The sequence below is a fragment of the Thermobia domestica genome, chromosome 14 (genome assembly GCF_964235325.1).
Source record: "Thermobia domestica chromosome 14, izTheDome1.hap1.1, whole genome shotgun sequence".
Classification (NCBI taxonomy): Eukaryota; Metazoa; Arthropoda; class Insecta; order Zygentoma; family Lepismatidae; genus Thermobia; species Thermobia domestica.
Window position 1 is genome coordinate 155,064,160 of NC_137467.1, and position 25,919 is coordinate 155,090,078.

Here is a 25,919-nt window from a genome sequence, read left to right on the forward strand (position 1 = left end):
CGTGAGTTCGAAACTCAAATACGTCACGGTACCCTTCGAATTCCGATACTTCTATATCAAACCTATTTTCTTTGACGCCATATCCAGATCAGAAACAGTGGAGTAACGAGTCACAAATCATTTTAGCTCGAAGAACGGAACTTCAACGGTAGTGCTAACAAAGATAAACTTTAGTTCCCGGAATCTGAACCATATTCATACTGGAACACAATTTAGATCTTTACAAAATATGGCACCCGAACGGAAACCACTCCAAATTTTTGACTTTTACAAAATTGATTCCTAACTTCTGACTTGATCAAAATTGATCACGAGGCCTAGTTCTTGAGATTTTTTGTCTTTCAGCCACACACGGACAGAGAAGGTAAACAGAGTCGGATATAGGTTTGGTGGGGCCCTAAGCTATTGAAGGTAATGTGGTCCTTTAAGTATCAAGGTGAACGTAGGCACCCGGCATACAGAAATGAAGAAACTAGTGATATTTTAGGAAGTAGGCTAGCAGATGGGGCTCCATACTTACATCGTAAGAGTCTACACAACACGAAGCACTATTGCTTCTTATAATATATAGATTTTATTTTATTTATTACTTTTCTTATATTTTGGAAATGTACATCCAGTTGTTTCCTTTAATTTTTGGAGCACCTAAGAGAGTGGGGCCTTAACCTAAACCTTGTTTAACTTATACGTAAATCCGACACTGAGGGTAAATATGTAAAGGAATGCTTTAACCACACACGGACAGACAGAGTAAATATGCAAATAAATTCTTCCAGCCATACACGGACAGACAGGGTAAATATGTAAATGAATTCTCCAGCAATACACGGGCAGACAGGGTAAATATGTAAAGGAATTTTTCAGCTACAACGGACAGCCAGGGTAAATATGTAAAGGAATTCTTCCAGCAATACACGGGCAGACAGGGTAAATATGTAAAGGAATTCTTTAGCTACAACGGACAGACAGGGTAAATATGTAAAGGAATTCTTCCAGTCACACGGACAGACAGAGTACACATGTAATGGATTTTGGTAAACCAAACTCCCGAAGAAACACAACGCAACTCCTCCATTGTCTTGCCGTAACGCTAAACCCTGCTAGTATTTCTAATGCAACGTAAAAATAGAGGCACTACGTACTTATGTGTACATATTAATAACTGAATATCTACACCTGGTCACATATCTATTTCTCAGTAAAAATTCATTACAAAAATATAAGATATTACTAATTGTAGGCGAATTTTGATCACACGGTCTGAATACTTTTGACAACAATGCTTCTAATTATGTTTCTGAATAAATATAAACAAAGCACAGTTTGTTGGCAGTGGTCCAGACACAGTAACTCGTTGTGCAGATGTTTATATTATGTACTTGGTACATATCTTTTCTCAACGGAATGTTGCAGCCCTACTTGTTTACTGGTTTCACAGCACTTTTATGGAAAATGTCCACAGTTGTTTCATGGCACGGTCTTAAGTCCAAATCAAAACACCCAAGAGTAAATCCTCCACTTGGTCCTTTAAAATAGTCCAATCCTCGACCTATCTTGATCACCCAGCCAGTGCTTAGTCTGAAAATAAATAAATAAATAAGAAAAACAGTAATGATAAGGTAGAGCGTATCCAATACGAAGGCAAGATTTACTATTGCTTGCAATTTTCGTTCTGCACACAGCTATTACGTCAACACATTACGATTAGTAATGATTACAGCCCGGATTTATATGCAAAATGCATCTTTATAGTAACATGCAGAAACGTACGAAAAGTATGCTTCCGACGGACTTGTAAGGATTCGTTTGAGACGCATTTGATAGCGCATGTAAGTACATATTTTGAATGAATTTCGATGTGCTTGCATATTTCATAAACTTTGCAGGATACTGCATATTTCCGAATCTTATTGCTGCATACTAGCATATTCCAGAGCATATCACAAGAAAGCAGGCTATATTTAAAGTGAACTAAAATCGCTTTGTAAAAGCAGATGAAGAATAATAGAATGAAGTGTTTTATCATAAATTAGTATACCTGACTTGTCTTGCACGCAGTCTTCATCGCATAACAGAAACAATCAGATGCCAATATCTAACAATAGACGCGCTTGTACCACATGTAAAGAAAAGTACAGTAGAGCGTCGATTATCCGAAGTAATTGGGGGACATGGGTGTTCGGAAAACTGGTTTGTTCGGATAATCGAACTGTACATGTTTATTTGCCAAAAAGAAGTACTGTACAGTAAATTTATTCATAAAAACAGGCATCTCTTTAAGTATTACAAAGTAACGTACAAAGGCAACTTTAGTAGGAATATATAGTATGTGGTACAGTTTATTAAACAAAAATATGTACATATTACATACGCATTTTGCATGAACAATACACACAGTACACAAAATTAACGTTTAAAAAAATCCTTTATTTTGGTCTGTCTAAGCAAGCCTACACGCTTACGAGAAGATAAGTCACGTACTTTTTTCATTACAGATATCTGAAAGTGGTCACTTTCATCTTGGGCTTCAAACCATCGCAAGGCAGTATCTAAACAGGTGCGAGCGAGTACACAGTTCGGTTAAGCGGTCGTTCGGTTGACCGACGTTCGGATAATCGACGCTCTACTGTATTTGTGAAAGTTCCATCGCACGTATGTATTTCTCGCGAAGTTGCGAAAAATGTTGCGCTACCTCCGCAACCAGTTTTAACCCAATGGGGCTCGTGGCTAGAAGCTGTGTCGTATTATGCAGATAACTTAAATCAAGTGAAGACAGTTGTAGACTTACTAAATTCCGATGATGCAGCCGCCATTTATGTGTCACAAACATGTTTCTCTACGTGACAACCCAACCACTTTTCGAGAATATCTGCAAATATAAGACGGTTGGAATCTCGTAACAATGCTTTGCAGCATTCACTCTTCTTGTTAAGTGAGTTAATCACAAACTTTGTCCAGTGAAATTCACGGTGTTGCGAAAAAAAGCGTCAGATAGACTTTGCCAAGTATTAGGCAAAACTGCTGGGTACAAAACAATCTGTGACATTGCAAATGTACTTAATGGTGAATTTGGTGTTACATTTGTGAATACATTTGGTGTTTACACATGCACTAGTGACTTCCGCTGATGTAGAAAGGAACTTTTTGAGCTACAAAACATTTCTCACTGATAAACGCAAAATGTTTACAGAAGAAAACCTAAGAAGGAGTTCATAGTTCATTGCAACATATATCATTAAAGTAAGATATTTTTGTACGAAATTGAGATTTTATTTTCTTAGTGTTTCTTTTCAATGCATATGTTAAATTTTTAATGGATATCTTAGTGCATATTTTTGTTATTTTTCGTGCATATTTGCATGCATATCTCGAGGTTGGTTTATGCATGGAGATCAGGCTCTAGCAAAGATCTATCACTACACTACCAAATACAGGAATACCAAACTACCGCATTATTATTACTATTACAGAAACTTCTTACAAATCCCGGAAAAGCTCTTAAATTGCACGGGAAAATTAACCAGCCACTAACATTGTACCAGTTCATTTTATCTTTTTCTTTTCTTTTCTTTTTTTCTTTTTGTGAATTCTCGTTTGTTTATTTATTGAAGTTTATAATCTTTTTTCACTACTGCGCCACGTAAAACGTGGACCTAAAGTTTAAGGTGGAATCAGAACCGCCGTAATACGTTCAAATTTTAAACTTCTCTCATCGGGAATCGAACCAGGAACCACGTGCACCAACGGTACGCGCTAGCTACTAGACCAGCATGGAGAACACGAGTTCTTGTTGTCTAACGGCAGTAAGTCAACAATTCTTTACTTTAAGGGTCTTCGTTACACTCAACTCCAATTTTTATTTTTAGCGAATAACTTTAGACAGTGATTATAATAAAATGACTGTAATAATTATCGAGGCATCTCTCTTCTGTCAACATCCTATAAAATCCTTTCAAACATTCTATTAGCAAGATTGACCCCCATACGCAGATGAAATTATTGGAGATTATCAGTGCGGATTTAGACGAAATCGATCAACTATCGACCAAATATTTACCATTCGACAAATACTCGAAAAGAAAAGGGAATACAACACCCCAGTACATCAACTATTTATTAATTTTAGAAAGGCTTACGACTCCGTTAGGAGAGAAATATTGTACAATATTCTTATAGAATTTGAAATACCGAAAAAGCTAGTTAGATTACTTAAGGTATGTTTTAAAGAATCCGAAAGTAAAGTCGGGGTAGGAAAATTCTTGTCCACGAACTTTCACGTCAAGAATGGCCTGAAACAAGGAGATGTGTTGTCGCCATTATTATTCAACTTTGTCCTGGAGTACACTAGAAGGAAAATCAAAGATAGCAACCAAGACCTAGAGCTGAAATGATATTCACCAGGTTATGTCGTATGCCGAAAACGTAAATTTAATAGGGGATGATAGGAGAACGATAGAAAGAAATGCACTTGTCTTATTAAACGCTTGCAGGGACATGGGTTTGGAAGTAAATGCAGAGAAAACAGAACTTCCAAAGCTTTCTATATCATTCCATGACTGTTATTCTTTGTCAAATGGTACATACTCGCTTAACCATTACGAATAACAGTGTATACTATACGAGCGAGTGCTGTAACAACTGTCTTACCAAAATAAACAAAACGACACGGCTATTTTTTTTAAAGTGAGGTGAGCATACTTAAGAGCCTGCAAAAGGTAATTTGATAAATTATGGAAGTGGCACAATGTGGAGGCGCCAGATTGAGCTGGAATTTGAAGTTACGCTAAAATGTAGTAGAAAATTCGTGAACAGAACAAATGCATATTGGGGAATTTGAAGTTACGCTAAAATGTAGCAGAAAATTCGTGAACTGAGCAAATGCAAATGCATATGCAGTAGTAATACAAATAGGGATATTGGCGACACATATGTTACTACTATGTCCCACATATAATCGCAATGTATGTACTTTATAATGAACTTTAGGACACCCATTACTGTTAAATATTTAACTTATTGAAAATGAAATTTTTGATGTTTCATGATTATACTCTGTACGGTAAAGGAGATCAATAAATAAAAGTGAATGGTCGTCAACGACTTGGTGGATTAAAAATAGAGGAAGGACACAGGAAAACACTGAGGAAATTTACAGATAGGACGTTGTTCATCATAAACTTACAAGGCATTTGATCAAACCAGGAGAGTAAGAAGTATTCGTTCAGAACTGGTCGCTGTATCACTAAATCTCAATATTCCTATTGTTATTAGTATTTTACAATAATGTTTCTCAATGTGTGGTACATGAGAAGATGAAAGGCCATGGAATTACGTTCTACAAAAGCCTTCAGTAAATAAGTGACTTTATCGCCTCTAAACGATGTAGTCGTTGTTTTAATGCCCGGTTGCGCCCAAAGTATCAGAGTGCGAATAAGCTTTAGCTCGCTTCTGACGTCCCGTGAAGAAATCAGCCAGATTTTAACCCTGGATTACAAACCTTATTTTCTGTTTACGTGGTTACAAACAATTCGTAAATTTTACGACTCAATTTTAGTCTTTTTATTATTTCTGTCTATATTATTATTTTTTAAACTAGCAGCGTTCACCCCGCTTCGCTGCGGTCACCCCGGAACGCAATAAACTTTGTTACTTAGATAATTTTTACTTTTTCGCTTTCAAATTGCAGTAAATTTTAACATTATAGCGCCTGTCATTTATGTTAACCCGCCGAGTCACATGCTCATGCGGGTTGCATATAAATACGTTTATTTTTACCTATGATGAACTAATAACAAAGGATTTGTACGTATGGACACTTGAATGGTCAATTATCTCAAGACACTGGTAATTAAAAATTAAAGTGATATGATAAAAACCATCTAGGGTCCAAATCATAATAACCCCCCAAAAATGAAAGAAATTGGTTCAGCCGTATTAGCGTGATGAGTTCACAAAGGATTTGTGCGTTCTCTTTTATATATATAGATCTGAAAATGGGCTTGTTTATAGAATTATATCGACAATAATATGGGATGCCTTTGGAATACTTTACTGAACAAGTAGACGTAAATGTTATGTATATAACTTCTTAACTGTATACTTGAATTACAAATGAAGAAATACTTACATTTATGTGCGTAAATTGTTTTACAGATATCACAATAATAGATAACTAAAGTAAAAGGACCAAGGCAACTAAAAAACGTAGCACTTTGCATATAAACTTCTAAAATACTAATTAGGTGCAAACTTGAAAGTTGTCATTCCAAACTTCCATTTTTCCTCGTCACTCACCACGCAACACACACCTCTATTTTCAGCACAAATCGCCTTCCTCCAGTGCTTACACAAGTGTGTTGTCATTCTCCTTTTTACTGACGGTCAATAAAAGCAAGTTTTTCTTATTCTTTGAGGCGGGTTTGATATAGGGTTAGTGATGGACATGTGCTTTATTAGTAGGATCACTAGAGTCTTCATCAGAAGATATCTTTTCATCCAACAACCTTCTTATTTGATTATTTTTACGTTCTTTCTTTTTGTTACCCATAGTTTCTCCACCAACGAAGACAAGAAATAATTACAATACTATGACACAACTCTTTGCACTGTTTATAGTCCAAAAAAAACACTCATTTAATGTTAAAAACAAGGAAACAGATTTGTCAAAATTTGTGAATAATAATAATAATAATAATAATAATAATAATAATAATAATAATAATAATAATAATAATAATAATAATAATAATAATAATAAAATAAAAAATAAATAACGTGAAATGTGATGATTAATATAGTTGGTGCCAGCAGAAAGTTTACGATATACAGAAGTAATGAACTTATTAGCTTGCTTTTTGATGGCGATATAAGGAAGTTGAGAGTTCCATTTTCTTCAAGTTCCATCGTGAATTTGATTCTAGGATGTATCTGATTAAATTCAAATAAATCCTTGAAATTCCTTGTACAGAATTAGGGTATCGTAGGCATATCGACAATACCTGATTCGAGGAAATTTTGAGAGAATGTTGGTTTCAAACATGTCCAATATCAAGTTTGAAAGTGTTGGAAAAAGAGTATTGCCCATAAGCAATCCATTGGCCTGTCGAAAGATGGTGTCTTCAAACTGAGAAACATAATTTCCAGGCAAAAACCTATTAGTTGAGAGATTAGTTGAATTTCATATGGGTTTACTTTTAGTTTAAGTAAAGCAAGTTTCACTCCCTGCAAAGCCAGGTCTACTGATATTGATGGATACATCTCCACAACGTCAAAAGATGCCATATGGATAGAATCCGTCGCGACAAAGGAATCCAAACATGTTTTTAATTGTAAGCTATTTTTGACAGTATATTTGATTAGGATACCAAAGGATACAAGTACCGACAAGATTTATTCTTCGCATATTTTAATTTTTTTTTTAACCATTTTTACCCATCCACATTTCTCCCCACGTTTTAAATCCTTTTCGAATTGTAACTAGGCTGAAGATGGAGATAATGTTTTCCGAAAGTACTTCCTAGATTCGGAGTGATTTGTCTTCTGTGGAGAGTATTAGCCTTTTGCTTACATTTTTCTAAATATTATCACCGCTCGCAACACTGTGATGATGAAGTGACAAATTTCAAGAACTTAGAACTTTCAGGTTACGTCTACGATAATTCAAGCCAAAGGAGAATTATTGACTCTCCTGACAAAATGAACACACAGTTATGAAGCGCAGAAATAAATAAATAATTAAAAAATATTTTTTAACTCAATCGATAATAAAAACCACTGCTTAATAAATAGCATTGTTCAAAGTTAATGCTCGTACATCATTCAAGATTAGTATCAAAGACAGACGACACTAATAATCCTATCAATTCGCTAGTTTTCGAATTCACAGAAAGTTTCTTACATAGCACATAAAAAAAAAAGTATTTTTCTGTGAATCACTCAGTCCAAAGAAGTACTAGAAGTGGAAGGCACCATCCTTACATTAAATTTGCAAAATTGTGTAAATCTGATTGATTCGAAGTTTGATATTAATTCAATTTATTTCACAGGCGTGTGGTACCCTTCTCTTCTCACGAACATGAGTTTCCATGTAAGGCTGAAGTGAGTAACTAATCGATTTGTTCTGTCCTGATCTACTTTTGGGACAAGAACATTTCTTTACATTCAAGACTATATAATGATTGCGAGCTCAGAACTAAGACGGTGTGATCCTCGGAAGAAAGCGACTAATCGGATGTAGCTGATAAATCTGATGTATACTGTGCATATAGTTACATTGTACTAAATACCAATAAAGAGCAACTTGAACTTTCAGATGTGAATAAATTTACATCCAATATATTTTGATACGATTAATGCTATCTGTAGGATTCCGCGTAGAAAAAATATTACATACACATCATTTTCTTGCAGCTATTATCTATTAATAATTCTTTCATCCAACTTTAAAATAAATAAATAAATAAATAAAATAAAAGTAAATAAATACATACTATTAATAACTTACTAAGGCAGTGGTTATATGATGGTAATCGTTTACGGTTTCGGTAGCAGGTAAAATGTTACGAGATACGTTTGGAAGTTAATAATTTTTTTCGTTACGTAATATCTAAAGTAAATTAAGAAAATAAATTTCACTATTTCGGTATGAGCTTCTTGTGCACAAGCAAAATTGTAACAAAAAGCATAATACGATTTAATCATTCTCTTGGCGTACATGTACGTGACGGACAGGTAAATCTTAAGTGTATATTAATTTCTTACATTATCATTTGAAGTAACAAATTTGAACCGCAAAATTATCAAATTTAAAGAAAGCTAAATTGAACAAGCACCAAATATTGGTTACTGCGAAAGAAATAGGAGTTGATAACATTTATTAGTGGAGTTGAACTATATAATCAGGTTGTGGAACGCATAAACGGAAATCGATTTCCGTTGATGACATATCCCGCGAGTCTTACCGGCTACCAGAAGCGTTAACAGTTACTGTTCACGGAGTCACTGCCAAATAAAATGCATTTAAACGCAGCAAGTTATTATTATGTTTTTCACAAATTAAACTTATAGAAGCTTACAAAATTCGCTCTGGCCAGTTAAGTATTCAGATTTTTTTTTTTTTTTTTTGTTATTTCACAATATCTATGCACATACCAATATTTAATGCAAATGAAATGTTTTAAGTATTTGTCTAAACTATAATTGACTTATCTAAGATAATAATGCTCGTCCTGACAAATTTAAAATAATATTTACAACGAAACCTTCTTACCTTATTTCTCGATCATGTAGCGTTGGGGACAAATTCACAACCAAGTTGACGCCATGGCTTTGTAGGCTCTGAGCAATCGTCTGCAGGTTTCTCGCCTGATCAGGTGCCGATTTTTCACCTCCACTGCTTGTGAGAAGACGAATTTCCCGTAAATTTTTACATGATTTTACTGCTAACTCACAAAACCTTAGAAAATTCTGGCACTATAAACAACAGAAAAAATGAAAACATTAATTTTTGAAAGAAAAAAATAAAAAACGAAATCTTTGAGTTTTACGTCCCACGATTATGCCGGTTAGGCTAAAGGAGACGGTGATTATGAGAAATGAATGAAATGGTGGAATGAATAAAGTGGGAGGAAACGGGAGAACCCCGAGAAAACCCACGCACACGGTGTTTGTCCACCACAAAGTTCACTTGGCGGGAGCAGGGTTTGAACCCGGGACCCCATGCACCAGAGGTGAACGCTCTACCACTGAGCCACCGCGGCCCAGAAAAAAATAAATAAATACGAAAAGATTAAAATGAACCCCTCTTGTACTAATCCATGAACTTAACTGTGTGTTTTGGGGAGATTCAGTGACAAAGTACGAGGGTTGCTTTGGAAATTTCGGAAATTTAGTATTGGGAAACCCGTAATATCTTCGAAATTGTTATATCTGTGAAGTATGATACGTGTTCAATATACAAGTAGTTTCCCCAACTAACAATGACTGCTTTTGTTTTACACGAATAGTTTGCAATGAGAAAGTAGCTGGAAAAGTTCATTTGAGCAGAGAGCATTTTCGCGCAATGATTTATTAAGATATTTGACACGTTTCAATGGAATAACAATGTGTCAATCGAATGAATGCTACGTTTGGTCATAAAGCCGTACCTAAAACAACAATTTATCGTTGATTTCTGGAAATTAGGTTTGCCCGCCAGAGGCACAGTGCAAGAGAACATTGATACTGTGTTTGAGCTAATTGAGTGTGATCGATATGTGACTTACCGTGAAATTCACGCACACTTAGATATTGGGATGAGTCAAATACAAACAATTCTTCATGATTATTTACGTGTGAAGAAGTTACGTTTTCGTTCGATTCTCCACAATTTAACTCAAAGGCAAAAAGACGCCCGTGTAATGTGGTGCTCAGATAATTTAACGCAGGGGTGTCAAATCTTGTGTGCAACATCATTACATAGGTGATGAAACCTGTATCTATTCATATGAACTCGGAAGTAAACGATCATTTATTCTATCGTTTCTAGTCGTCTCTAGTCTTGGTCACGGAGGTTAAAAACAGGAAGAAAAAGAATACAAACATCAAGGAATAAAAAGGAACGGACTTACCAAGGAAATGCTGTGTGAAAACACGTTGTCTAGTGTGTCAGCGATCTCCAGATGAGGTTATAGGAACTCAAATATGGCCGAGTCAATTTGTGCGTCTTTTCTGTTCCTTCTTGGAAGGTTACCAACTCATCATTTTTATTTATGCCAATCAGAGTTGGCTAGTTTAAACTAATTGGTTAAAAAAAAAAAAAAAAAAAAAGTTAAACCAAAAAACGAAAAATGTTCGTAAAATCTTGATGAACACAAATTTGTGGGTTATCACGTTACACACCCGTATATTATTTGCATTATATTCAGACCTAAATTCCCCATTCGTTACTCAAAGAGATTGTACTACAAAAGCAACTTTTTTTTATATGTTTATGTTTTTTTTATGATATTTTTATAGTTTGTTATAGTTGCTATACAAATGCAATCAAAGAAAAATGCTAAATATTTTTTTGTTTTAATAATGTTTACTATTGATAAAATGCATCGAAATACCGTACTTTTTTGGGGGGTCATACAAACCCCACGAGAGGCATTTATTGAAATCAGAAGTATATTTGGTATCTATTTATGTATAAATGTGTCGGAGCCAAAGTGGATTCAAATAATTCGTATCTTTATTCACTTTTCTTACTGATACGCAAATCAAGTCGTTGTATTTCTTTAACTTTAATAAAAGTCGTAGTGAAAAAACTTGGACTAAATTAGTTCTTCTGTACTTTGCAGTATTTTGAAATTGTCCTATGTAATTCTGCATAATGGTTTCACTTGTGTAACTGTTTATCTTTTTGTTCTTCTGAAATGACTCTTTGCAATTACATTAGCAAGTATGTAAAGATCAGTACAACGTATTTTTTATTAGGAATACTTCGTGAGTGAGTCGGCAGACGTATCGCATTTGTGGCCAATTAGTCCCGCTTTCGAGTTCAAATAGAGGACAATTTCTCCGGGTTTTTTGGTTTTTTCAATAAAAACCATGGTTTATGCTAACCCTGATGCCAATACTGTGAAAATTTGTAATTACGGACTCCCACTCGCCATTCAACCATCCCTTGTTTAAATTTAATTTTGGATTTTTTAATTGAATAAATAGATTTTCAAAAACCAGTCTTTCTACTTCATTTCTAGCTCTGAATATATATATATATATACATATAATCTTCTACCCTGTGTTGCGTTTCTTTTGAATGTTTCGATAAACCTGACACCGAATTTTCTGGTTTTGAATCTCTAATATGTTTCTGTAGTCGGACTTTAAAATTTCGTGTCGTTTTGCCTATATAGCCATCTTGGCAACTGCATTTTATTTCGTAAATACCCGATTTTTCTTTGGAATCCATTTAAATTGGGTGATGTTCTGTTCTAAAGTTTTAAGAGGTTTTAATGCTGTACGAAAACCGTAATGTGTATGGATTCTATTTAATGCAGTTGTCAATCTGAAAAAGCTGGCAATCCAATCCACTTTTTATCCTTTATGTCAGTTCCAGGTTTATCGGAACTTGAATTCCTTTTAACCTGATCATACCAGTTATTTAATAATGAAGCTGGGTAACCATTCAAACTATCAAGTTTCATCAGGTATTCAATCTCTGTCTGTAAATCTGTTCACACAATATGTTTTCACACAGCTCATCCTTGGTAAGTCCGGTCCCTTTTTATTCCTTGATGTTTCTATTGTTCTTCTTCCTGTTTTTAACCTCCGTGACCAAAACTCCGGAGGAAAGTCGAAAGCTTAGAACTCTAAAAATTCAGGAATTACAGAAATCTGTAAGTAGAATGATATGAAGACGGATTATTAATGAAAGTGAATGATTTTATGAAAGTGAATGATTTTGAAACAATTGGAGGGATAAGAATCTAGGAGGAAATGTGTGAAACCCGAAACAACCCACGAATAGGATGCTACCACCACAAACTCAAACAGTCTGGGATGAATCACGGACTTCTCGCACCAGAGGTGAGCCTTTTACTAGTGAACCACCAGGTCCTCATTAAAATAATAATAATAATAATAATAATAATAATAATAATAATAATGATGATGATGATGATGATGATGATGATGATGATGATGATGATGATGATGATGATGATGATGATGATGATGATGATGATGATGATGATGATGATGATGATGATGATGATGATGATGATGATGATGATGATGATGATGATGATGATGATGATGATGATGATGATGATGATGATGATGATGATGATGATGATGATGATGATGATGATGATGATGATGATGATGATGATGATGATGATGATGATGATGATGATGATGATGATGATGATGATGATGATGATGATGATGATGATGATGATGATGATGATGATGATGATGATGATGATGATGATGATGATGATGATGATGATGATGATGATGATGTTGATGATGTTGTTGTTGTTGTTGTTGTTGTTGTTGTTGTTGTTGTTGTTGTTGTAGAATAGTAGTAGTAGTAGTAGTAGTAGCAGCAGCAGTCACTTTCTTTTAAACTTTGTACTCATAACAGTATTAAGGTTAGGAATTAAGATTTCTGGGCTTTCGGCACCCAAGGCCATATTAGCCCGTGGAGTATGAGGGATTATGACCCTGGCAATCACTCTACCCTGGGAATTCTTTTTATTATATAACGAATAGATATATAAAATTATAATGGTGAACCAAGGAGATAAGAAGAACATCTCACATTTATCCAACACGATAATAAATAAATCAATTAAGAAATGATGAAAAATTAACTGTATAAAATAAAATAAATCAAATATATAAAGTGAACTAATTAAAACAGTAATAATAACTAAATATTACAGGAATAAACAATTAAGTAAGGAAGTGGTAGGGAAATGTTAAATACAATAATACAAGAAACAGCGAACGGAATTATTAAATATCAGAACAGTAGAGTAGGTAGACTAGACGAGATAGTAACTAGCTTAGATTAAATAATGAAACACTTATTTTTCAAGTACAGTAGAACACCTCTAATCCGTCACCTTTGGAACTGGAGGGGGGGGGGGTATGGTCGGAACGCAAAAACGTCGGATTATCAAAAAACAGAAAATACGCATTTACAGTAAAATAAACCATCTCTGAACTTAAAAAATGACTGTATTATTCTCTACAGTAAAAAAAAAAAAAAAACAGTAAGCACTAAAAACTGCACAGTACAGTATAGAAAACTCACACAACGAAAGAAACGACCCAAGAGATGACGGAGCACTAAAGCGGATATGCGGTAACAGCAAGTAAACAACAATGCCGCGACAGCAGTAAACGACAACGGGCCTTGTGAGTCACCGACGAGTCGGGACAAGTTCGGCTCGAGCACGGTCGGATCAATCGGAGTGGCGGAACAGCCGAGAGCGGACGAGAGGGGTTCTACTGTACATATATAATTTGTATATTATAGCTAAAATGTTGTAGATTAGGTTAGATTTGAATGTTTTAGGAATCTTTTGCTGTATGTAGTGGATAATAATAGGATAAATATAGGGTAGACAGATTTTAGGTAGAGCCAAGCTCAGCATGTAGCACTTCACAAAAATATTTTCAGTTATTTTTTTTCATAGATTAAGTTTTGTTTTGTTTTATTTTGTTGTTCTTTTGTGTTATGGTTTTCTTTGTCCTTTACTTTTTCTCCTTTTCTTCCCTTCCTTTTCAAATATGGATAATCGATAAAGAAATTAAAACAAATAGCTATGATGATAATCCGTTCCGGTTTAAAGTTTTCCGATACCGGATCCGAAAAACGGGTCTGAGTCAAAATAAGAATAAAATAAAATAAACCCTGGAAATTGGAGAGAAAGAAAGGAATGGGAATTGAACGAAACAGCCTGGGATCATTATGTTAAGTACCATCCAAATCTTTGACTGGCATGAATGAATAGAATAGAATAGAATAGAATACTTTAATCATTGAACAACTACATGTTATAATAGATTTCGTCAGGCATAAAATTAATGCATATAATAATAGAAAATAATATACAAGAAATAAATATAATAATAATAATAATAATAATAATAATAATAATAATAATAATAATAATAATAATAATAATAATAATAAAGGACAATAACAATGAATATTACAATATTCAGTAATATAATTTAAATATTACTATGACACTAACTTTATACTAGGAGTTGATCATCATGCACTCCTCAGACTCTTTCAAACTATATAGACAGTAGTCTATAAGCATATTTTTAATATATCTTTGAAATCTGTCAAATTCATTACATGCATAGTTTGAGGGAACAAATTAAAGAAAATGAAATGAAATCTTTGAGTTTTACGTCCCACAGTTATGCCGGTTAGGCTAAAGGAAACGGTGATGATGAGTAATGAATGAAATGGTGGAATGAAAAAAGTGGGAGGAAACGGTAGAACCCCGAGAAAACCCACGCACACGGTGTAGCAAATTAAAGAGTTTTATATCATTATATGTGTAACTTTGTTGTGTCTTACATAATCTAACATACGGAGTATCAATGCTAAACTTAGACCTAGTATTATATTCATGTATATTTGCACGTACAGTAAACAAATCAGGGTTTTCTTTTACGAACATTAAACAGTTGTAAACGTATATAGATGGTACAGTCATGATTCGATATTTTTTAAACAGTTCCCTACAGGACACTGTATCTGGTAAGCCTTCAATGAGGAAAACTCACATAGGATGACTGCCCTGAAAAAGCTTTTTTACTTTTTCGAGCGAGTATCCCTACCGAGAATTGAAGCCGGGACCGCTCGCAAAAAAGACGAGAGAATTAGCGACTATGTTACGCGGGTACCCTTGTATCCATAACAGTGAATATGATAATTTAACTCTTAAGCCTATGTTATAGGCTTGAGTCAAAGTATATATGATTGCGTTAAAGGTAATTCTATCGATAGGTATGTCTACAAGGGTTTACAAAGAGGAGGAAGAAGAACATTATTATTATTATTATTATTATTATTATTATTATTATTGAAAGATAATTTCATTCAAAGGAAATTAAAAGAACAAAATTTATCGTTCACGTTTCTTTAAAACTGAACAGAGTTCCTATTTCATTCTAAAAGAAAAAGAGAGAACTGGTTCTTTGTTTTCGTTCGTTTACAATGAACAAATTCCAGGAACATTTCTTTAAGTGCTTCCTTCTTAATAATGAAAAAACTGAAGAAAGAAAAGCAAAGGATTTACATTTCTTGCGATCGCAGTAATACCAAAAAAATGTTATTTGCTCCAATATATTGTATATACTGCCGATTAAAGCCTCGTTCGTCCTTTACAACATCGGTGCTGCATCAGAGCAGTTTAAAACTCAAATGGATTAAACTGGAGAACATGCTCATTAGTCACTATACTAACGACTGTAAGGAAATCTATCGAGGTTATTACGACCCAACAAGCAGAAGATAAGATATGCCTTCGACAGTGTAAAAATCCTTAGAAAATTTAAATTTCTACAACAGCAGCTCACACCATAATTAGTGAATTTCATGAAACCTTAAGAAAACCTGTTACCTTTCATACCTGATGTGGTTGCCTTATATATGGATCATCAACTTCGATGTCTTTGACTCCGGCATCCAGAAACCTCCCAAAGACACTGCCATAGCTGTGTCCTGTGGAGTCAGCTTCGATTGTCAGTTGCTCATGGTAGTTGCCTGCTGCCTTCTCTCTCTCCACGTGAACTTTGATTCTTTCCGCTCGATCCATGTATTCCTCCGCTTTCGCTCTGTACTTGCTTTTCCTGGTTTCATCCTTCATATCTGGAATCAAAAAATCAGGTATACTTCGCCTAACGCACTTATTGGTTCCGCGCTATGAAACTATGTCGTTTAAGGTCTATTTTCAACGGATTCAAATTCAATATTTACTTATAGAAGCTATAGGGCACATTGTCTTCGTGTTTATTTGTCCCTGTCTGGGAACGTCATCGGTGCCATTTTTACTACTGTGCCACCGGATCCTTACAGAGAAAGGAAATATTCAATTAAAGTAATAAACACGGACGCATAAAAGGTAAGGTACTTTAAGTTGAATTTCTACATCATAAAAATTTAGGATAATAAACAACTCTAAGAAGATACACATTAAATAATACAGAAAACCTTTTTAAGATATAAAAGCTGTATATCTAAATGTGTATACAATAAAAAAATTACGTATTTCTTTAAATGAAAAACGAAAATTTTCGGTTTTATGTTCCACATATATACTCTGGAGGCTAAAGGAGATGGATGATAACGAAAGAAAATGATTATGCTCTCTACCACTGAGCTACCATGCACCAATTCTTCAATTATAATTAATATCGTCACATCACAAGCAAATACTCGACTCGACTAAACCGTATTTCTTCTACATATTCATACATATTATTCACTGCTTTTATGTGGTTATTTCTAAAAAAAATTAGATTGGTAAACACATTGCTAACTTGTTAGTGCATGTAGTAATAAAATACGTTCTTCAAAATCGTGTTATTCCTGTATGAAATGAAATGGTCTTCTGGTTTTTACGTCCCATGTTTATGCACCGAGGTCAAGGGAGACGATGATGATAAGAACGAATGAAAATAGTGTAATGAAGAAAGTATGAGGAAACGGGAGAATCACGAAAAACATATACACACGGTGTTTGTCCACCACAATGGCTCCTTTGCACGAGGTAGGGATTGAACCAGGGATTCCACGCACCAGGTGAGCGCTCTACCACTGAGCCATCGCGGCTCCATAAGGAATTCTTGCATTCCATTACTAATGTTAAAGACTGGGAGATAAAGTGACGTGTTTTATCGTACATTCAGCCTTACTGTTTCCATATTGATACTTTTTACCGCCAACTTTTTACTTCGAAATTTTAGCCTGTCTGCTCCTTTCCCTTCCAAAAGAAAAAAGAAAAAAATATCGTGCACGTCATACAAAAAATTACTTCGATAGACACATAAAACCACGCTCGTTTCACTGCATGTAACACTTTGATATCAAAAGAGTAAAACACGAATTGTGCCCACAGGATGGCTGGTTCCTAGATTGTAGTTTAGTGTCCCTTCTGAATATCAAAGCTCTACGAGACGTAATCTACATTTTAAAATGAAATCAGATCCACTGTGCGTTCAAATTTTAAGATTATGAACTCGGGATCCCGTGCACCAAGCCGCGCTCTACAGCTACTAGACTATCCAAGAAGGCTAGGTATGGTCGGGTATTAGAGAGAGCGTAATACATAAAAAGAGAGGGAAAAATTAGTTAATACGAGGGGCTGCTGGAAAGTACGTAGTCCAACCCTAAAGAACTACACGTGGAATGATGACATTCTACAATTGCTCTACATATTTCCCTTGAAATTCAATACACTTTCTTGCGTGATGCTCTAATTTTTTTCCAGACGTTAAAAAAAAAAAAAAAATAAAAAAAAAATTTCTCGAACCACTGTTCCGTAGCACTAATTACTTCCTTCTCAAATCCAAAATGGCGTCATTTCAAATGTTGTTTGAGTCTGGGAAATAAGTACCGTAATAGTCTAACGGAGCTAGATCTCGGAAATAAGGAGGATGATCTATACACTGAAACCCGAGTTCATCATTCAGTGTCAATTGTGTTTGCAGTGTTAGATAGGCAGGGGCACTGCTCTGAAGGAATATAATTTCTTTTTTTCAATTTTCCGCTGCGTTGCATTTTCAATTTGTCTTTCAGTTTTATGAGTAATGCAAAGTAGTACTCTGCACTAAATGTCTGACCCTTGGGCAAGTAGTCTATGAGTACGACTCTATCCTTATCCCAGAAGAATGTTGCAAACACTTTTGTAGCCGACTTCTGTCTCTTGAACTTCTGGGTCGGCTTTGCCGTCAAAATGGGAGATGACTTCCCTTGATACCATCACTCTTTCACGCTTTGATCTGCTGTCAGATTTCCAAAAACTCATTTTGCCGAGAGCGTGAGCATGCTAAGTCACTACAAATTATGTTACCGACGCGTTTCCGAGAAATGCCCATAATCTCTGCCATATGTTTTGCTGAGATTCTGCGATTTTCAACAATAGTTATGAACTTAATGCACGATTACGGAGGCAGTTACTGTTTCTGGACTTCCTGCACGTGGAGCATTATCTGTTGAGAAATTACCACGTTTAAACTGTGCCACCTACTTCTTCACCACTGCATATGATGGGGGAGAGTTCCGTAGTGTTTCACTGATTTCCTACGAATTTCCTTCGGTGACTTTCCTTGGTGGAACAAAAATTTGATCACAGATTGTGATTTCGATGTCCGTGAAATTCGCTGGTTCGGCACACATTGAAAAACACAATAAGAATTTCGTTATTAATGTGGAAATTTGCATTTGTACATACAGAGATATGTTCTTTCAAACTGTACAATTCCATCATTCTACCTGCATTCCTTCTGGGTTGGGCTACGAATTTTTCAGCAGCCCTCTCGTACATTACAGAGAATACGTAAGGGGTGAGGTAGAAGTAAACATTTTTGCTAGATACTGGGTACAACTCCGTCTATGGATGAAAAGGTCATTAGATGACGAAAGGATTTTTAAAAATATCATTTTTTTTTTCTTACAGTCTTACTGTCACTTTATCTACCACGTAATTTAACAATTTAACCATACAAAAAGAATGAGAAGATATAACTATGGAGCATGGATTCTCAACAGCACAACTATAATTTTAGCGTTTTAATAATAATAAAAAAATCTTGTTATAGAATACTATATTACCTGTTTTGACTAATAATTACCTTTAATTACATCCATAAGATATTGCAATCCTTCTTGATATAACAATAACGCTTCTGTAAACCTTTTCTGTGTATCTAATTCAACTGCTCGTTTTAAGATCGTAATAGCTGCTGGTTCTTTGAAAGCCATCTTTTCCTAAAAGAAAGAAAGAAAGATACGGTTCTTTAAATTTGATTAATGTTTAATACTATGTAAAAAGGTGACTATAAGGCGACAGTAAATATATTCGTATGCGCATCTTTTATTGCCCAGAGTAGCATCATAAATTATGACGCGCATTAGATTAGAGTACAATTTCATTCAAGTTCATTCTTTCTTACGTCACAATGCACTGTTGCTATTCTCGATTTAGTTACGTTTATTATTGGCCTGGCCTATTATTGCACATAACGTCTGATTGATTTGATACATTAGAATTTAGGGTCATTCCACGTCAATTCAGCCAGGATTTTCCTCATTTGACATCCACCTGTCTCAGAATGGAATGAAAATCCATGTGTTTATGTAGTTTTTGATACTGAATCCAAAACTGCAAACCGTTTGAAAATCGGTCAATTGGTTCTGGACTTATGGTGAACGTTTGAAATTGAAGCCTGTACCGTGAGAAATAATAGTCGCGAGAGCTAAGGGTACATTGAAAAGAGGGTGTAAGTTTCTTCAAAGTTAACGTAGAAACATTAACTTTTTTGTTTGTTTGTTTCCTCTATAAATGTACTTTACAAATACATAAAAGTTATTCTCGCAACTGTAGAAGGAAAAGAGAAAATTATCAGTAAATTAAACAAACTGCAGGTAAAAACCGTCTAACATTGTAATTGCAAGAACTCATCAGCCCCAATTTCAATTTGCATGAAATTTTGTGTGAAGAACCGTAGTAACATACCCATTCAGTAGTAAAAAAAAATGGTGATGGGCAATTCACAAGAACAACAGGTACAACATCAGAAGAATACATAAACCTGTAGCAAAAATTAAAAATAAATAAATAAATAAACAAACAAAAATAAAAACAAAATAAATAAATAAAATACTGCGACCTGCCAAAGACGATCTGGGCCTTCGAACACCTGGGATTTACCGCATGTGAATGTGGCAAGGCATATATTGGGCAAACAAGAAGGACCATTGAAGCCAAATGCAAAGAATTCAACAGTTACACCAGATTAAACCAACCAGAGAAATCCGGGCTAGCCGAGCACAGCATCAATCAGAAACATAAGATTTTATTCACAGAACTAAAGTAACAGCAAAATGCTCAAGAATTTGGGATAGAAGGATAAAAGAAGTGGTTGCAATCACGCAAGAAAAAACGAACCTTAACAGCGACACAGGATTCCAACTGAGTCAAACATGGACACTAATCATATCCCGCCATTTCAAGCACCAATCAGAAGCCGCCATTTCAACCACCAATCAGAAGACTCCAATCACAGACATATACAGTAAAGTATATATTCCACGCACTCTATTGCCCCATTGTATTTGCCTGAAGATGAGGACTATGTCAGTCCTCGAAAAGTTGCAAGATACAACAGTACTTATCTGGCTGCTAACCCGAGAAGATACTGTATGGTAAATGAACGAGGATGACAGAGAAATAGTTCATGGGATGAAGAAAGTAGAAACAGAGGAGGGAACACAGAAGATACCTATCAATCACACGATTAGATTCCTGAGACAGAGAAGTACACATGTGACTGGGGATCCCTGGTGAACTGAATATAAACGTCCATGCTGTCTCACCGTTGAAAAGAAACATTAACCGTTGAAAAGAAAGAACAGAAACATTAAAACAAACAAAATCACATAGTACGAGGTGAAATCAGAAGCTGAGTGATCTGCTACAGAGCCTCGTGCCGTCGTTCTTGCGGTAAAGCCACGAAGAAAAAGTTAAAGTGAATCGAAAGTGAATGCTGACTAGATAATTGATGAAATGACAAAGTGGGAGTGTAGCATCACAAATCAATCGCACTACCCTTGAAGTATATATTATACTACTAAGCCACCTAGCACAAGTTGGTCAGCTTGTCATTTCCGTGCCTCTACTTCGTTTCCTTACGTTATTTCAATCTTTAATTTCAATGGCGTCCAGACTGCGTTAGCTCATAAAACATGATTATCACCAATAAAGATATTTCACTGTTTTTCTTCCATAACTCTTGAGGACAGAGATTTACGTTTAGCTGAAGACAAAGGTTACCACCAAAACACCTGTTTCTTTCGTGATAATTTTTGTTAATGATGAAGTGTTTTCGCACTATAAAAATGTTAGTTATAACATTCGTTATTTATTTTTTAACAGACAGGAGTTTGATGAAATATTTTTTTCTGAAATTACAAACCTTAGTTCTTCAGTGAGAAGTTTTTAGCGCAGTTATGTTTGTTAGATCTTGAGCTATTAAATTTTCAATTTAGAATGCAGCCTTAAAGCAGAATCTCGAAAACTGTGTACATGTGCTATTTTCACAAACTTTAATTGTCTTTAACTACACACCTATTTGGTCTAAGGAGGAAAATCTTCACACAGATCATGACCCTTGTACCACTAACAAGTGACAGACGTTTCATGAAAATATAAAATGGTGGGTAAAATAAAGGCATTTTGCTGGATGATTTGACACGGAATAACCCATTAGTAAGGTTCTTGGACATTATTTTATGCTGCGATACTCTAAAGCTACACTGATTATTCAACTACATAAATCTACAGGTACGATGATGACCATTACATGCAAACTGTCTGAGATTGAACTAAGAGCCTCTGGCACCAAAAGTGAGGTCATTACTCAAGCAGACGGTTCTACCAAATTTTGACACATTTCCAACATTTTCAAGTTAGGTTAGGCTTTGTATTTCTTTTAGCAGAGTATGCACTGTGAGGAACTGCATTACTAGTTGCAGATTGACTTCAGGAAGGCTTAGTATGAATATCGTATGGACGTGTGGCATAACAACTATAGTGGATAAAACACGGACCACTTATGCTAGGTGGCTACTAAAAAGCACGGATACTATGAAACAGAGTTGGGGCAGGAAAGTCTAAGGTTAGCGAGAGAGTGCGCCCATAGGGAGTAGGCGCGTCAGCGACGGAGGGTATACGCATAAACGGGGTACTGGAAGAAATGAAAATGAAATTTTGAGTTTTAAGTCCCACGGTTAAGCCGGTTAGGCTAAAGGAGACGGTGATAATGAGTAATGAATGAAATGGTGGAATGAAGAAAGTGGGAGGAAACGGGAGAACCTCGAGAAAACCCACGCACACGGTGTTTGTCCACCACAAAGTTCACTTGGCGGGAGCAGGGTTTGAACCCGAGACCCCTAGCACCGGAGGTGAACGCTCTACCACTGAGCCACCGCGGCCCCCAGGGGTACTGGAAGAGAACACTTACCATACAATACTTTTATTATCTCTCAAAATTCATTTCAATCTGCTGTGCACTAACAGTAATTGGTCAATGTTCCGTTAAGGGGGTCCAGTGTCTTTGACACCACTTCTTTCTATTGATTTTCGTTTGATTACATAATATAACGTTATATTAGGTTAGGTTAGGTTAGGTTAGCTTGGGTCAGGTTAGGTTAGGTTAGCTTAAGAGGGTCCAGTGTAGTTTTGGACCCCCTTAACGGAACATGAACCCAGTAATTACTTATATTTACATCCTCATTCCTTCACGAAATGTTTCACAAAGTATTTTACCTATAAATTTTTCTATTTGGTAGAACTGCCTGCTCGCGTGAACCCAAAGTGAGTACTCTATATAAGTTCACAAATCTGGATTAGATTTCAGGTACTGATTAATATGAGTGCCCCGTTAGCTGTTATTTTGTAAGTACCTATACTATATGTGATGATTTAGAATATTATTTCGTGCTTATTTCAACGCATTATGCTTCATTTTTTCACCTATTGTGCCCCATGTTATACAATTGATTACTAAACTTTACAGTAAAATGTTATGTTAATTTTGACATACCCTATAATTACCCTAAATCAGCTATTCTCTTCCTTTGCCTATTGCTCAACTTCAAGATATCAAAGATTTTATTTATTTTTCTCTTTCGGTCAGTCGTATTACATTTGTTTCATCCACCATCGCCTACTTTCCACAAACAAAAAATATCTTTACCTATATAACCATTAACCAAGATGTTTAGCTTGTTATCATTAATTAAACTTATTATTAATCATTTTGGAATTGAATTACCTAAGATTTCAGAGTTCGATTAAACATTATTTTCCTTTTGTTCATCTAATGTACTTTATTTGCTTCAAATACAGTTTTTGAGTTTATAGTATATTAGTTATATACTCTGAGACGCAGAATGGACTAGATGCATAACAGTGGTCATTACGTACGCAAACAGAAGACGATCAAATATTCATTCACTGATGAAAAGTGAAACGTTTCAAAACTTATCATGTGAATAATAATGAAACATATGTATATTATAATATCTGAATTAAGAGATTTATTTACGTATTTTATTAGTGCAAATCAATAGCAGAATTTATAATTGGAGTAGAAATGGAATTGTTGTGTGGGTTTTTATTTTTAATCTTTGGAACATTTGTTTGTGGTGTAAGTATAGGTAGATCTGATCGAAGTTTTTTTTTTTTTTTTTTTTCTCCTCTTTCGAGGAATTAAGATTTAAGGCACAGATCTTATCTCATCCCAGTTTGCCTATGTCCTGCTATTTTGATTAATTGTTCCTGTAATAAAGTCTTGAGTCGAAAACTTCTTGTTCAAACACTGGATTCTTCTTGTAACTAAAATCAAAATAACAAACAGAAGATCAAACGTAAAGATTATGAAGGATATATATATATATATATAATTTTTTTTTTTTGAGAAATTTTGAATTCCAGTATGCTTTGTAATCTGTCATCAAACTGTTTGAAAAATATATTATTAAACTTTTTTTTTTATATGTTTAAATTGTTTTGTTGTAGAAATTGCAAAAAGATATGTAAAAACTGTTGATTTATGCTTGTTAAAATAAAATTAATATTAACTGGTATTGTATGAAAATATTTAACAATTTGTTCCATAAATTTGTCTCGATTTTTGTTGAATAATTCGCATTGAAATATCAAGTGATTAATTGTTCCAATGGAATTACCACACCAGCAGGTATCTGAATCTCTACATTTAATCTGCCACAGTTTTCTGGGAGTTAACGTAGTATGTAAAAGTAACCTAAGTAGTATAATAGTTTTTGATCTTGTCCAAGAATTTATGATTGTTGAGATTGGGCGCGTATGACATTCTGTTATTTTCCAATAATTCTGTCCTGGACCTGTTTCACTCTTCTTTCTCCATGCTAAAATTTGTTGGTGTTGATATTCCTTGATTAAATGTTTAAAGTTATGATGTGGTATTTTTATGTTAGTTGTTATTCCTGACGTAACTGCTTTCCGGGATAAGTCATCCACATATTCATTATATTTTATGCCAACATGTGCTTTAGTGTAAAATAATGTAATTTGATAATTTTGGCGTCGTAGAGTATCGTAACAGGATTTAATTAGCATAATATTCCATGTCGTTGTGGTTGTCCATTTGGGATTGTTAATTGCAGTTATTACACTTAAGGCATCAGTACATATGCATGCTATCTTTATCCTTAGTTGTTTAATTAAAATCATAGCTTGTCTTATTCCAAAAGCTTCCGCTTCAAAGATGGAGGTATTTTTTGGCAATTTGTATTGACGTTTTATTTCAAGTTGGGGAATTATGACTGCCACACCTACTGGTATTTTTTTTTGTTTTGAGCCATCTGTGAATAGTAAAATACAGTCTTTCGGAAGTTGCTCTTTATGATATAGCCAAATATTTTTATAAACAGGTATATATTCTTTGTTATAAAGTTGAATATAATTTGGGATTATGGCTGGTATTTGAAGTAAGTTAATGTGATATTGAAACAGATATGGTGTGATAGTCGGAGCTTTAGATATGCACTTGCCAATAGGTCTGAGTACACTATATAAATGGTATATCCATGGCAATCTATCTAGATATGGTAGTTTCTTTTTGTTATTTATTAAAAATAGCTTCTCTAGTGCTTGACATGTGTTAGACGAAGATTTGCCCATTCTCGATAGCAAGTAATTTCCTGTTGATTTCAAGATTTGAAATTCGATGGGATAGTTTAAAGAAGTGTCCAAAAGAGCATTTTTTGGACAATAGGACGGCTGTGAAAAGATAATTCTGGTTGTTTGATATTGTAATTGTTGTAATTTGTTATAAAAGTAGGTTAAATTTTTGCTATAAAACATACTTCCATATAAAAGTTTTGCTATTAAAGTTTGGTTCAGAATTTTATTTACTAAGTATGGGTTAAGACCCCATTTTCTGGCACATAGACTTTTTAATATGTTTTGATATTTGTGAGTTTCATTAGTGATATATTGTAAATGATTTTTCCAGGTTAATTTTTGGTCCAAGGTTATTCCTAAATATTTAATTTTCGTCGTATATTTTAAATTATTATTCTGTATCTTAAGACTCGGGGTCTTTTTAATTCTTTTTTTTTTTTTTTTTTTTTTTTTTTGGTGAAGATT

The 25,919-nt window shown here is 34.7% G+C and overlaps 2 protein-coding genes across 3 annotated transcripts in view; one reads left to right on the forward strand and one right to left on the reverse strand.

Annotated features, from left to right (window-relative positions):
• Positions 1–1,171: 1,171 nt before the first annotated feature.
• On the reverse strand, positions 1,172–23,462 carry LOC145670419 (MIT domain-containing protein 1-like). 2 transcript variants are annotated; one of them, XM_081739082.1, is made up of 5 exons: positions 23,329–23,462; positions 19,357–19,492; positions 16,134–16,372; positions 9,269–9,471; positions 1,172–1,578 (listed from the first exon to the last, which is right to left on the reverse strand). In XM_081739082.1, the coding sequence occupies exons 2-5, from the start codon at positions 19,484–19,486 to the stop codon at positions 1,416–1,418; spliced, it is 735 nt and encodes a 244-aa protein (XP_081595208.1). In that variant the 5' UTR covers positions 19,487–19,492; positions 23,329–23,462; the 3' UTR covers positions 1,172–1,415. The 2 variants fall into 2 exon arrangements, with proteins under 2 accessions (XP_081595208.1, XP_081595209.1); XM_081739083.1 differs by having other exon boundaries at positions 23,340–23,460.
• Positions 23,463–23,719: 257 nt separating this feature from the next.
• EMC10 (ER membrane protein complex subunit 10) overlaps positions 23,720–25,919 on the forward strand; it is a 41,772-nt gene continuing 39,572 nt past the window's right edge. The window contains exon 1 of the mRNA XM_081739084.1: positions 23,720–23,934. Within this exon, the coding sequence (XP_081595210.1) occupies positions 23,881–23,934 (54 nt within the window). The 5' untranslated portion in view covers positions 23,720–23,880. The remainder of the gene's footprint in view (positions 23,935–25,919) is intronic.

Excerpts from the sequence above, each read along its gene's own strand:
- LOC145670419 (XM_081739082.1), bottom strand. The coding sequence starts at position 19,486 with ATGGCTTTCAAAGAACCAGCAGCTATTACGATCTTAAAACGAGCAGTT. Across the intron at positions 16,373-19,356 it reads TCTTATGGATGTAATTAAAG|ATATGAAGGATGAAACCAGG; the intron begins GTAATTATTAGT and ends TTTTGATTCCAG. Across the intron at positions 1,579-9,268 it reads CTACATGATCGAGAAATAAG|ACTAAGCACTGGCTGGGTGA; the intron begins GTAAGAAGGTTT and ends ATTTATTTTCAG.